The sequence below is a fragment of the Leptonychotes weddellii genome, chromosome 8 (assembly GCF_054177405.1).
Source record: "Leptonychotes weddellii isolate Sample4059 chromosome 8, ASM5417740v2, whole genome shotgun sequence".
Lineage (NCBI taxonomy): Eukaryota > Metazoa > Chordata > Mammalia > Carnivora > Phocidae > Leptonychotes > Leptonychotes weddellii.
The window spans coordinates 55,830,717-55,845,787 of NC_138376.1; the positions used below are offsets into that span (position 1 = coordinate 55,830,717).

The 15,071-nt window shown below is 32.6% G+C and overlaps 1 protein-coding gene and 1 non-coding gene across 8 annotated transcripts in view; both read left to right on the forward strand.

Moving 5' to 3' along the window:
- SENP6 (SUMO specific peptidase 6) overlaps positions 1-15,071 on the forward strand; it is a 116,505-nt gene that overhangs the window by 41,988 nt on the left and 59,446 nt on the right. For 4 of the 7 annotated variants that reach the window (XM_081828559.1, XM_081828562.1, XM_081828565.1 and 1 more), the window contains 2 exons: positions 1,748-1,768; positions 12,342-12,412. In XM_081828559.1, coding sequence (XP_081684685.1) covers positions 1,748-1,768; positions 12,342-12,412 — 92 coding nt within the window. The remainder of the gene's footprint in view (positions 1-1,747; positions 1,769-12,341; positions 12,413-15,071) is intronic. The other 3 variants (XM_081828561.1, XM_081828563.1, XM_081828560.1) reach the window with 2 other exon arrangements.
- Positions 8,141-8,242, forward strand: LOC115939702 (U6 spliceosomal RNA). The gene has a single exon (XR_004074478.1). It is a non-coding gene; the product is annotated as a U6 spliceosomal RNA (small nuclear RNA).

The window sequence follows — 15,071 nt, forward strand, 5'->3', positions numbered from 1 at the left end:
GAATGTCTACAAAAGCATATATAATCCATAAATGGGAAAATGGGCTCCTGGAATAAGCAAGATTTAATTATTAATGAAAAGCACCACTTTGAAAGAATTTTTGAAGTCTTAAATCAGGTCATGGATACCAGAATCAATCAATCTCTCTTTTTTCCTTCCTTTTTAAAAAAATTTTAAGAACACTAGTACAGCACTAGTACAAGAATGAAATAGTCCAACAAGAATGTAAGTTGACATTTTTACAAAGTCCTAATTACTAATAATGGCTTCCCTCTCCATTTTTTTAAAAGCTTTTTTTTTTTTTTTTTTAATATGTATGCTCCTCTAGGTCAGGGCTTGATAATATACACATTGAAGAATCTTATAGAAGCACAGTGACTTATAAATTAGATATCATATCATAATAAATGCAGTTTCTAAAAGGATAAGAGAAATGAGCATGGGCATATGTATTTTTTTTTGTTTTGTGTTTTTTGTTTTCTTCCTAACACCCTTGGTTTATTGGAAAGAACCAAACCTGTTTCTTCTACTGCTACTCTGTCTTCTACCTCTTTCCTTTACTCTATACAGGTGAGTTTAAAAACACAAAAACAAGAGACTACTAAACTCTTCTCACTTCTTGGGGACAACAGTGTAGAGCTAGAAATGGCTGTATTAGGTATTAATGCCTAACTTTTGGTTTTCATTTTACTTTTCCTGGAAACAGAGCTCTAGTAGAAATAAATATATAAGATAAGTTGGACTGTATTTAAACTTTCATGTTTATATTTTGTTTTATTTAATAGGGTGGTAATATTCCCTCATTTTTTTGTCATTTATCCAACATAAATTTATTTTATAGATTATCCTGTTTTTTTAATAGTAGAGGTAAAATTTCAAATATGTTATTCATGTAAGCTTATAATTCTTTACTGTTGGAAAATTTTTAAAGTAAGAGTTTCTTTTCAGTGTTGCTTATGTAAAACCACATAACCTCTTTTTTTTTTTTTTTAATTTGCTGGGATTGATATTTTACTTGTTTGTTCCACGCTATAGGAATATGAGAGTTAATATGGGGACTCGGAATTTGTACACTATGTTTTTTTTTTTACAATTAGTTCTGAATATTTTGTTCATTTTATAATAAGAATTCTTGGATATGAATCTTATTCTAAATTGAAGATTTTTGTAATTTTACTCTTGAGTAATTGATACTGATAACTTTTTAGATTTTCCATGAGCTGTGGAGAAGGATGGACCTGTTACACATTGGATTTCTTATTGAAGGCCATGATTTTAAATCCCAGGCCTTTCCTTGTGTCCAAAACCATATGCTGCTGTATTTAATCTATGGCATAAATGCAAAAGTTTCAACCTTAATTATCACACCTGGTAACAGAATTGGAACCACTAAAAATTTTATGACTTTCAGGAAATTCTTCTTTGAAGACTATTTACATAACTACTCTAAAATAACATATCCTCAAATGGTTGATGATTAAATAAAGCTCTTTCAAGAATCTTTCATCTTTTTGTACATCCTTTTTTCTTAAATATGTTTAGATATAAATTGTTTCTGTATTAAAAATTGAAAAACAGTTTACATATCTGACAAGGTTCAAAACTTAGTATATAATATGTATATTGTGTTTAAAACGAATTAATCACCTTAGAGTTTTGCCTTATTGACCACCGTTACTAAAACTACAATGATATATCAAAAATGAGGTCTTGCCTCTTACATTTTTTTTCTTTTTCATGTTTTAAGCAGTCTGGACCAAAAGGAAAGGTAAGCTTAATATTGATGAAATTAGAGCATGGATATAACAGTAAGAGATCAAGATTATTTTTATCCTTTGAAAAATATCCATTGAATTAGAGTTCATCATAAAGCTTATTAATTATTTTAATGAAAGGAAACATTAATGGCAGAACATGATATTTGACTTATGGGGACTGTTTTACCATAATTCTCAATATGGTTATATATTTATGCTGACGTGACTGCTTTCCTTTTAAAAGTAGAATATTTTAATGCCTTAGTAGTAAAGTTGTTTTCAGCTAATAGCATTAAAATCTTTCTTGTTATATTTTACTGATAATACTTTTGTTTTTATACTTTAGTAGATAGAGTTGAAGGGGAAAATGGAATTAGAATACCTTAAGCTTGGAGTTAAAATTCTAAAAATCAATGTATTCCTATTCTGACCCAAAACAGGGAATTTATGATCACTGTTTGTTCCCTTTGTAATAACATTGGTAGACACGTCCTTTAGCAGAAGTGTTGAATGATGTAAATAATTTTTTAAGAATGCACATTTCTTTGAGTAGTGAAATGATTGTAATTGTTTTAAAGCACATGTTTGTAAGAATAGCTACTCAGTGTATTATATAGAATTTTTTGTGCATATACATCTTTTTTCTTTTATGAGAATCTCAAAAGCCTTTTATGAACCTCCCCACAAAAAACAGGTTAACAGCCCTTATATTACACCAATACTTACATGTAATTGGTGAAGGTCAAAAGAAGGGACATATTATAATTTTGTTTAATTATATAATTTTAACTCTATAATTTTTTTAAAGGTGTAGAAAAATCAAAGAGGACAACTTGTAATATTTTATAAAATGCTGTATATTCCATCTTCCTTAAGGTTCCTTAAGGTTTGGAAATATAAAGATGATCCTGTCAGCAAATTTTTTAGGCATATTTTATAATTCTGAAAATGGGTTGTGCAGATATTTTACTATCTCCTGGGAAAGAAAAAGTATTTTCCCATTGTGTCTGTTTTTCTCTTTGAGTAAAGCATTATTTTCTGTCAGATATAGATGAGTCATTTTATCTTTAAAATTTTTAACTCATAAGTGATTACATGTTTTTTTGAAAACCGTTAATAAGATTTTTAAAATAAAATTGCTGGGCGCCTGGGTGGCTCATTCGTTAAGCATCTGTCTGCCTTCGGCTCAGGGTCCTGGGTTCGAACTCAGCATCAGGCTCCCTGCTCTGCGGGAAGCCTGCCTCTCCCTCTCCTTGTGTTCCCTCTCTCGCTGTCTCTCTCTCTCTCTGTCAAATAAATAAAATCTTTAAAAAATAAAATTGCTGAAGAATGTACATTAAATAACTCTTCATGGAGTCATGCACAAAACAGCTTCTTGTTTTATTAAATACTTTCCCTGTATACTATACCAGATAAAATGTAAGTACTTTTAATATTCTCAGATTAATGTTAAAGGTCTTAGATTATTCAGTTTTTCACAATAGCCTTGGAGGGTTTATACTGACTTTCTGCACTGTTGGCTTATGCATATTTCTCTAGTGGAAATTTGTTCGTTGATAAATTCAGCAAATATTTCATGACTTTATGTGCCAGGCACTATTCTAGGAGCAGACAGAAATCCCTACCCTCTTGGAGCTTACATTCTTGTTGGAATAATACTGGAATAGAAGTCAGAAGATGTGGAATTGAGTAATCAGCAGTACCAGTAGGCACATAATTTACTGTAAATGGGAATGATAATATTTTCCCAATTGTAAAGGAGATTTGTGAGGAACAAGTGAGATAATTATTTAAAACTGAACATACATACTGTAAAATTTGAAATTTCTGTAAGAGTAATAGATCTTGAAATTCTTTCAGCCTTTTGTACTAAGATTACTGCCAGGGACTAGATATGAAGCAGCAACTGTTTATAAAATACCTTGTAATGAATATACCTGAGTGCTTTATTCAGCAGTATAGTTATCTTTAGGTTGAATTTAGCCCATTAATCCTTTGGATACTTATATAAAATTATTTTGTGTTTATCTTTGTTGGAGATGGATGAGGTGATAAGAACTTTTGCATCAGTACATTTTACTTGTGAATTCTTTTCATATGAGCCTTTTTGTCCCCTTCTTGTGAACATAAGTTACATCTTTTTTCTCATCTTAATGGAGAAGTAAAACATCCTTTATCTTTATCCCTCAGCACATGAGAGACTATATATTTCTGAACTAAATGAATTACTTACAAGAGAATGTTTATCTAATAAAAACTAGGTAGTTGTGGAAGGTTAATCTTTTCCAGGTTTCTTCCTGTTTGTACACTGGGCACAATGGAGTTTAAAACCAAACTGGAATAAATAATAAATAGCAATATTAAGATCTAGAGCTTGCAAACTTCAAAAAATTGCTGCCATTTTTTTTTGTTGTTGTTGTAGGTGACTTTGACAATTTGAATGACTCAAGTTCTTTTCTGACTCATGAACAGATTGGTTGTGAAACACAGTGTATCTGGTAGAACCAGCAACCTAGAATATTTAACCTGGTATTAAAACTGTTCTTTTTTTCCTCCATAGATAAAGAATCCATTGACCCATTATGAAACTGAAGCACACAGTGATTTTCAAATTTAAAATTTTTTAAAAATTTAGAAAAGTATGTGTCTATTATAGAGAATTTTGAAAACAACAGAGTACAAAGATGAATAGAATGCAATGCAAGAACATAATGAAATACTAGGAATGTTTATATAAAGGATGTGTTTGAAAAGACAAGTATAGAGATTTTATAATTTTCTAAAAGTTCTCAAAATAGAAAATTACAGTATTAGGATCCCAGTGCATTTTTTTCCAATATTTTTTCTGTACTTTTTAATATACCCAACACATGTGGAATCATAAAAATACAGCTGCATATTCTGCATTTTCACTTAACATTGCGTCATAAAATTTTACACTGTCATTAAGTTGACTTCTAAGAATGATTTTTAATGAATGCATAATAGGTTGTCCTGCAGATATACATAATTTATTTACCCATTAGCTCATTATTATATGTGATACATTCATGAACAACTTTGTGTATAAATTTCTAAATGAATCTCTTAAAATAAGCTCTGGTAAAGGATTGTTTGGACTAGGTCACAAATGTTTTTAATGCTCTTCATAAGTACTGCTAAATTGTTTTACAGAGAGGTGGTACCTATTTATAATAGTATTATAAATTGCTGTCTGAAGATAATCTGAAAATAAAATTATACTGTCTTTTTTGGAATTATGAGTCATCTAAAACCTTAGAAATAATAAAGTTGAGCAGCAGGATGATAGGCTACAAGACAAATAGTATTAATAATTGTTTCCTTCATTCACCTCTAATCATTTGGAGTGTATAATGAGAGACCAAAATTTTATTCAAAGCAGCAACTTGAATATCCAGCAATAAAGTTAATAATTTATAAACTTTTCTAAATGTATCTAAGTCTTACTCTCAGGCCTATATTATATTTCTGGTTGGTTGTTACCATTGCTCCTTAAAGTAAATTTAATGGAATTTTAGTCAAAATCTCAGTGACTTTGTTGTTATTTTAAGAAATTTGACATTTGCTAGTTTATTTAGCAGAGTACAGCCATACTTGAGAACAGCAATAGACTTTTTTTTTTTAAGAAGAATAGAGGAAGAGAAGAATGACTTGTCTTGCCACATAAAACATAGTGTAAAGGAAACAGTCATTTAATATGGAAACCCTAGAAAAAGACTAGGAAGAAAGAGAGTAAACAGACTAGAGAGTCCCAGTATATCCCATTTCCAACCAAGATGTCCAGTCAATAAATATAAACAAGTTTGTAGTGTCTTTAAATGACTGAATTATGATATTTGTACCTTGACTGAAAAATTAGTATTTTAAGTTTCTGCATGGTAGCCAGTAGTGGTTCAGTTTTTGCCAACAATATCGTCTTTGTACAGCAATGTTTGTACAATTATTTGACCTGAGAAATGCACTTCCGATTGCATACTGCCTTTTAGATACACACATTTATTCATTCTAAGTATTTTTCAAGTGCTTGCTATGTTCTAGGCATAAGGATACAGTGATGAACACAATAGACAAGATCCCTGCACTCCTGTGGTTTACATTTTGATGGGCAAAGACTGATAATGAACAAGTAAAACATGGAATAAGTTCTTTTTTTAAAAAAAAAAATTTTATTTATTTGAGAGAGAGTGAGTGAGTGAGCAAGCATGAGCATGGGGGAGAGGCAGAGGGAGAGGGAGAAGCAGACTCCCTGCTGAGCAGGGAGCCCGATAAGGGACTCGATCCCAGGACTCTGGGATCATGACCTGAGCCAAAGACAGATGCTTAACTGACTAAGCCACCCAGACACTCTGAAATAATATCTATGTAAAGAAGCATAATTGGGTGATGTTAAAGAGTGACAGTATGGTTTCTTTAGATTGCATTTTCAGAGAAACTTTTTTTTTAATTTATTTTTTTTAAAGATTTTATTTATCGGGGCGCCTGGGTGGTTCAGTCGGTTAAGCGCCTGCCTTCAGCTCAGGTCATGATCTCAGGGTTGTGGGATCGAGCCCCACATTGGGATCCCTGCTTGGGGGTGGTGGGGGGAGTTGGCTTCTCCTTCTCCCTCTGCCTGCCTCTCCCCCTGCTTGTGCATGCTCTCTCTCTCTCTTTCTCTGTCAAATAAGAAAAAAGATTTTATGTATCTATTTGATTGAGAGAGAGTGCATGCAGAGGGAGAAGCAGGCCCCCACGCTGAGCAGGGAGCCTGACGCGGGGCTCGATCCCAGGACACCGGATCATGACCTGAGCCGAAGGCAGAGGCCTAACTGACTGAGCCACCCAGGCCCTCAGACAAACTTTTTACAACAAAGCTAACATTTAAACAAGGAGTAAATGAACAGTCAGCCATGCCATCATCACATAGGTGGCTTTTCCAGATAGGAAAGAGATGGTACTAAGATACTAATGCAAGAATGAGTTTAGCATGATCAAGGAATAGAAAGAAGGACCACAGTGGCTGGAGTTTGGGGAGCAAAGGAGAACATGTTACAAGGTGGATTTGGCAAGGTCAGCTAGGTCCTAGATCTTAAAGGCTTTGTAAGATGACCTGAAGAGCTTCATTTTTTATCAGTGCACTCATTAGAAGCTTTCAGGGCATTTTAAGATAGGGAAGTGTTAATACCTGATAAATCTTTGAGAATTTTTAAAAAAAGTGTTTTGTATATGATTTATAATTTGGTGCAATAAAACCTTAAGTCTGTGGCATTCAATTAAGACTAAGCATGTTCCACTTTCCAAATTCGATGTGCCGCAAAGGTAAATCAATAATAGTCTGTGACTAAATATTCAAAACTATCTCAGCAAAATCTAGGAGTTGGGGAGGTAGAAAGTCAGAAATAAAAGGAATCCCAAGGCCTTTTTCTGGGAGGAGAATTGGAAAGGCAAGAAGTAATAGAATTTTAAAGACCTCATCTCATTGGGGATGCAATAGAACATCTTGAAGAAATGGTGGAATCTTGATAGTGTGTTAACAGAAATATGTAATTGGAATAAAGGTTGAGAGAGGAAAGGTAACTATTTGTTAAATTAGGGAAGGAAAACAAATGAATAATAATTGTGCAAACCAGTAAAAATAGGGGAAAAAGGACACTGAAATAATAGCAATATACACAACAGACAGTAAAGTAAGATGAAAGGAAAACATGAAGTCTGTCAGCTGTTACAGTAATTGTAATGAGGTTGAATATATTTAATAAAAGACAAATTGGTTGGATTAAACCCAGTTATACTATGTTGTTTACAAGAATCAGACATGAAGTAACATTCTGTAAGGTAAAGTTGTTTAGAATCACAAAAGATGCAAACAGAAAGCATGAGTATAATTTTAATAAAAAGATGGAATTATGGATTAGTACTAAATAGGAAAAAGGAGCATGTTTTGTAATGGGCATAGTCTGTAAAAGTATAACAACTAAATACATAAAATTTCCTTAAAATATTTAAAATGCAAGAAGTTCTTGGTTAGAGTACAGCTGTGGAAGATTTTAAATATATCTCTTGGAAAATTAGACTGATTTAGGAGTTTAACATGAGTTTGGAATAATGAATTTTAACATTTGAATATGAATACATTTATTTTATAGAAATACACATTTTTTAGATCAGTTAGAGCAGTGGAAAAATTAATAAAATGATCTATCATTAAAATCCAGCAGAAACCAAGACAACAAAAACCCAGCACCCAGATCCTGGTTTCTAATACCACTCTCTAAGAAAAGCAACATGGAGAAATGATTGATTCTGGGTTTGGGTTAGGGAAAACACAAAATGAATGTGAAGTGTCTTAGTGTTAGAAACCAAGTACTCAAAAAACAAAAGAGTACTTGCTTCAGAAGCAGATACACTAAAATTGTAACATTACAGAGAAGATTTTCATGGCCCTTGTGTAAGGATTACAGGTAGATTATGAAGCATTCTGTATTTCTGTAAATTTTGCATTATATATTTTTTACCAGAATAAAGAAAAAAATGATGTCACATCAAGGGGACACAGGAACCAACTGAAAGCATTCCCAAAGACCAAAACTAAAACAATTGGGATTATAACCTAAAGTATGACTATCCATGTGTCATACTAATAAAAATGATTGAATAAATCATTTATTTACTCAGCTATCCTAGGGTTTTACAAGCTACATAAAATGAAGGAAATGGACAGCTGTTTATTGAATTCTAAATAATTTGTATAGATAATTCACACTTAAGAAGGAAGTGGAGTTTAACTACCCCACCCCGTTTGTGGGCTGGACTGACTTGTTTATTTACAAATAGAGTGTAGAAAGGGAAAAATATTAACTCTAGAGTGGAGAAACCTGGTAAACACTACCTTAGTTAGCCAAATGATCAAGGTTAACATCACCAGTGAAATCATAATGATACTATGTACCTCCTGATATGATGTGATGAGAAGGGCACTTCAACTCTGTAATATCCTAACCCTCAATTTTTTTTAAGATTTTATTTATTTGAGAGAGAGAGAGTGTGAGTGCCCATAAGCAGAGGGGAGAGGAAGAAGCAGACCTCCCCGCTGAGCAGGGAGCCCTTTGCAGGGCTTGATCCCAGGACCCTGAGATCATTACCCCAAGCCGAAGGCAGAAGCTTAACCTGAGCCACCCATGCGCCCCCCTTCCCCCAAATTTATAACCTTGGTCTAATCATGAGAAAAACATCAGAGTGACCCAGGTTTAGGGGCATTCTACAAAATAACTGCCGATTCTCTTCTAAAATGCCAAGGTCATGAAAGATCATGTAAGACTGGGAGATGGAGGAGGCTAAAGAGACAATACAACTAAATGCAGTGGATCCTGGATTGGATTCTGGAACAAAAAAAGGATATTAGTGGAATAGCTGGTGAAATTCAAATAAAGTTTGGCATTTACTTAATAGTAGTGTACCAATGTTTGTTTCTTTTTTGACAATATATGATACTGATGAAGGTGCTAACATTAGGAGAAACTAGGTGAGGGATATTATTCTGAATTGTCTTTTCACCTCTTCTGCAAATCTAAAATTATTACAAAATTAAGCTTATTTTAAAAAAACTTCCAGGGCTGAGTCTTATCTAACCCTTAATAAGCAGAGCATTTTGAGGTTATTTAAACAATTCTTCACAAAAGGAAAAAAAACTTTCCAGTTGTTTTATGCAGCTTATAAAGTGTTGGGTCCATGAGGTGAGGGGTTTTTTGTTTGTTTTTTATGTTGTTGTTTTTTTTTTTAAACTTCTACACAAAACAAAAACCCTTACAAGCAAAAAAATCCCCACCTATAGATAAGAGATGACAGGGAAGTTTCTGTGCTTCTGCTTGGTTTGAAGTGAGAAAGAAATACCCACTGAGAAAACCTAGGCTTGAGCTGTTTGGAGTGTGAAATTTTTGTATCTGTAGAGTGATGGAACCCTCAAACCAAGAAATCAACATAAAATTTGATTTTTGATCACCTAGCAATTTTTTAAAAAACTAAATTTTAAAGAATACAACATAGTTTATGGCTGGAAAGTTTTCAAAAATTTTATCAAAGTAATAACGACTTTCATCCTGAAATTCTTATATTCTTGTATTAAATTTTAAGATATGCTTTTATTTCTGTAGTTTATTCATATATATTTTATTTTATTTATTTTTAAAGATTTTATTTATTTATTTGACGGAGAGAGACACAGCGAGAGAGGGAACACAGGCAGGGGGAGTGGGAGAGGGAGAAGCAGGCTGAGCAGAGAGCCCGATTTGGGGCTCGATCCCAGGACCCTGGGATCATGACCTGAGCCGAAGGGAGATGCTCAACAACTGAGCCACCCAGGCGTCCCTATTCATACATATTTTAAAAGAAAAATCAGTTTTCCCTGTTTATGTAGGGAAACATGTAGCACATATTCAATATGTTGTGGCCATAAGGTCTGGAAATGTTGGCCAGTATACAGAATAGTTTATTAACGTTGCATTATAATACATGATAGTCATGGATATTATATGATATATTCAGTGTGGTGTTTGTTCCTCATTAGCAAGGCGTAGTTTAGTGCACTCTGTCAAATGGCAAAGAATACAGTGCATTTAATGCAGCACTTTCACCAATCCATGTATGATTGGTTGTCTCAGATGATTCATGTCAGTTATTACTAAATAAACCTGTATTTGTAGCATACCCCAGAATAGGTAATCAAGCAGGTTCAAACTAACAAAATCCAAATTATCTGTATTTTCAGATTTTGTGCCCGTTCTCTGTCAAATAATTATTTTCTGTATTGATAATCGTTAGTATTGAAGAATATATACTATTTGTGTTAGCCAGTGTTTTAAAAATACTTTTTGGGAGTTTACCGTACTAGTATCATATTTTGCTTCAGATTCATTGCCTCTGTTGCATTTTAAAGTTGATATCTTTATTTTTCCAAAACAAAGAGTTATAAAAATTAGAGATTAAAAAACCGATTATTTGACTTAAAGATAAGACTCCATTATATCCTTTTTAGTGTGAAAATATATGGAATATAAAAACATGAGTTTTAAGTTTAGTATAATTAGCTGAAAACCTACCTCCTTTATAAGTGCTAGTACTACTACTATCTCTTAGGCAAATTCTCATCTTTACAACTCATATCCTAATGAATCTTCAAAATTCTGTCAGGATGGAAATTGCCCAGTTGTACAAATAATGCTACTCAATAATCATGAAAATTCTATTACTCATCAGTATGGATGCAGTTTGCCAGATTTCAGATTCTGGCATTGCTATTTAATAGTTACGTGAGTATAGGCAAGTCAACCATATTGTACCTCGGTCTCATCTATAAAGTGCTAATAATAATATATACTTTATAAGGTAATTTTGAGAATTAAAGTACTTAAAGATATAAAGTCCTTAGAACAGTACCTGGCACATGATGCTCACTATCTGCTAACTGCTGTTAAAAATACACTACTATCACTACTCTTGCTATTTTCTTCTTGTGTCATTCTCTTATTTTGTTTTTAATTTAGATGCTTTGACTTCTACAACATAGAATATGAAATTCTTTTGGAAAAATTTCTTTAGGATTTTTGTTTACTTAATTATATACTCTGATAGGTATTGATCACTAGTGTGAATTTACAAATAATAGTACAGCCTCTTTTATTTTTAATTCCCTGGCTAAGTAAAATGGGAATATTTTTAGAAGTTTTTATTTAGGGTGGAAAAGTAGCTATTGTAGCTCCCTGGTCTATTGCACTTTTTATAAATCTTTAATACTTTTATCCCATAACTAGCTATAGTTTTTTTTGTTTTACCCCAAAATTAGTGTATATTTGGACTTAACGTTCTATTTTAGGATCTTTATTTACTAAGGATTATGTTCAGAATCCTGAAAATTGTATATGAAGTCTGACAATGTAATTTAATGTATTTTTAAAGTATAATTATATCTCCATGATGTATTCAAAGTACAAGACTAAAATACTTGTTCCATAATTGCTGGTTTTATACATAACATTTTTTGTACTTATTTTGAAATTTTCCTCAAGGCCAGTATCTTAATTACCATTTATTCCCTTTAGTCACTGATTTGTTTTTAAACAACTAAAAAGATTTACAGCAAAATTGGGCAAATTGGGTATTATTAAGCTGATTTTTTAATTCAGAAAATGTGACAATGAAGTATTACATTTTTTTATGTGGTTTTTATAAATTGACTATGAAGGCAGTTCCAAAAGAAAACTAAAGTTTTGTGCACCATGTAACTTTGGTGACTACTTTGAAAGGACAATAATTTAGATTCATTTATTACTAACTATTTATTTGAAAGTCTGCTTGCTATGGGGCTTTGATAGATTAACAGTCCAGATAAAAGGTAGTCACTTTTCTTAGGGACCTTACAATGTATTAAGCTTTACTATATTTGTATATATAGTTTCATTATTTTATAGTATCACTTTTTTATATGGCAAAGAAGCTATGGTTTGCTTTTAATAAACATATTGTAGGTATTCCCTCAGCCTTTTCTTTTGAAAATATTTTTTCTGTTAAATCTATATAAATTTCCTTTTTTAGGAAAGAATACCCACCTCATGTCCAAAAATTTGAAAATAATTCTGTAAGGTTGAGTCGGCCTCAAGGTGTTGGTAAGTGTACAGTTTTACTTGTTAACACCTGTGAAAGGTTTTGAATAGTTGTATGAAAGGTAAAAGTAGAGATGTGACACTGGTTTTAGAATATTCCCAAGTATAATAGATATATGTAGAAAAGCATTTTTTATAACTGATTTGAAATCTTAACTGTGACCTGAAATTATCAGGGAATAGTTGCACAATTACAGTGTGAAATCTTTTTTTAATTAGTATTTTCATTAAATTCAGGATCCATGCATTAACTGTAGATGGGTTATAGCTTCAAAATTGTGTTTTATTGAACTGTATTATAATAATCTTGTATGATGTGGTTTTGTTTTAAATGGTCATGATCCTAAAATTTAGGATATATTAGGCAGCCACTGAATTTAAAAGAGACCATACCTGATACAATTGTGTTAATAATAGATATTGGAAAATAGTTGTGGGTGGAAATTTTGATTTTCATTGAAATAATCTTTTAATATACTGATAATTAGTGCAAAAATAAAGGCAAATAGTATTTATGGAAAATGTGTCACTGTCAAATTGATTTTTATTATCTAGAATAGTGATTCTTAATCTGTGTGTCTATCTTGTTTGTCCCGGGCCTTTTCTTGCTTAAACCACAGTTCTTATCCAAAATCTAATTAATTTAAACAGCTGGGTTTTCCTGATAGCTAAGAGTTTGTTTTTTAAAGCACCTAAACTCTTTGCTACTCTTGAGTGGAAATGTTTTATTCGTATGTTGAACATATCCCTATTTTATGATAAGAATATTCCAAACTTTATCCTTTCTTAATAACTTTGCAGTTATGAATGTGAATTATTATATGTGGCACTATATGATTATGCTCATTGTTTATTAATAATAACTACCCACTTCAACATTCATTCTGTTATACCTTAAATCTTTTTTGAACTCTGTACTGGATGCTGAGTCAAATGCCTTATATTCATTATTTGCTTTTATCCTAATTCATTATCTAAGATCCTTTAAGCTAAATTTAACTTTACCTACATTGTGTACAGAGGAAACTGAAGCACAGCGGGATTATACAACTTGCTCACAGACATGGAGCTGGTATTGCAATCTAGGCCTATTTGATACCAAAGCCCATGCTCGTTACCACTGTGCTTTACTATTTTCTTGCTAGACCAGAAAGAAAGTTATTTCTAATCCTCAGAGAAGAACTGCATAATAGGTATTATCATTCCCATTGCACAAAAGTATTTTGGTGAGCTAAGGGGTTTGGCCCATTCTGAATGGTTTTAAGTACAAGTCAGCCCCAGGTTTGTTAGAAATAATTTTTAAAATTTGACAACATTCATTAAGTAGGTAAGAATAATCTTTAATTTTTTTAAATTTTGAAATCATTTTGACTTAGAGAAAAATTGTAAAAATAGTACAGAGTACCCATTTACTCTTTACCTACTGTCCCCTATTGTAACATCTTAGTCACAGTAGTATATTTATCAATAAGAAAATTGGCATTGGGGGCGCCTGGGTGATTCAGTTGGTTAAGCGACTGCCTTCGGCTCAGGTCATGATCCTGGAGTCCCGGGATCGAGTCCCGCATCAGGCTCCCTGCTCGGCAGGGAGTCTGCTTCTCCCTCTGACCCTCCTCCCTCTCATGCTCTCTGTCTCTCATTCTCTCTCTCTCAAATAAATAAATAAAATCTTTAAAAAAAAAAGAAAAGAAAAGAAAATTGGCATTGGTATAACATTCTTAACTAAGCTATTTCACCAGTTTTTCACTAATACTCAATTTCTCCTCTAAAATCCAGTTTGGGATCTCATACTACATTATTTGTCATGTCTCCTAAGTTTCTCTGACAGTTTTGAAGAGTAATGATCAGTTACTTTGTAGAATGCCTCTCAGTTTGAGTTTACACGATAGTGTCTTTTTTTTTTTCTTTAAAGATTTTATTTATTTATTTGACAGAGAGATAGAGAGCACAAGTAGGCAGAGAGGCAGGCAGAGGGAGAGGGAGAAGCAGACTCTCCACTGAGCAGGGAGCCCGACGTGGGGCTCGATCCCAGGACCCTGGGATCATGACTGGAGCTGAAAGCAGCCGCTTAACCAACTGAGCCACCCAGGTGCCCCTACACGATAGTGTCTTATGATTAGATTGAGGCTATGCATTTTTGGCAAAACTTCCTGTCTTTTTAAAACACCTCACATCAGAGGTGATGTTGATGTCTGTTTACATTTACCACCATCTCTTGGAGTTAGGTAGTTTCTGCTGGGTTTCTCCACTATAAAAAAAATTTTTTTTCCTAGTTTTTAATAAAGATCTTGAGTGAAGATACTCTGAGACTATACAAATACCCTGTTTTTCCTTAAGCTTTCACCCACTCACTGTAGCATCCATTGGTGGATCTTGCTGGTAACTATTACTAGTTGGTGTTTATCTAATGGTAATTTTCTATTTTTTTCATTTCTTTTAAAGATATTTATTAATGGAAATTCTTATGTAGGGAAAAGCTATACCTTCTCTCAATAATATTCGATTATTTATAGTTTTGGACTCAGATAATATACACTTGGTATATTTAACTCATAAACTTTGTAGCTTTTGTGTTGGGTAAGTACATGTATACTTGAGGATAGGATGAATAACAATGTTATAATAATGCATATATTGTTGTATAAAGATTGCATTTTTTTTC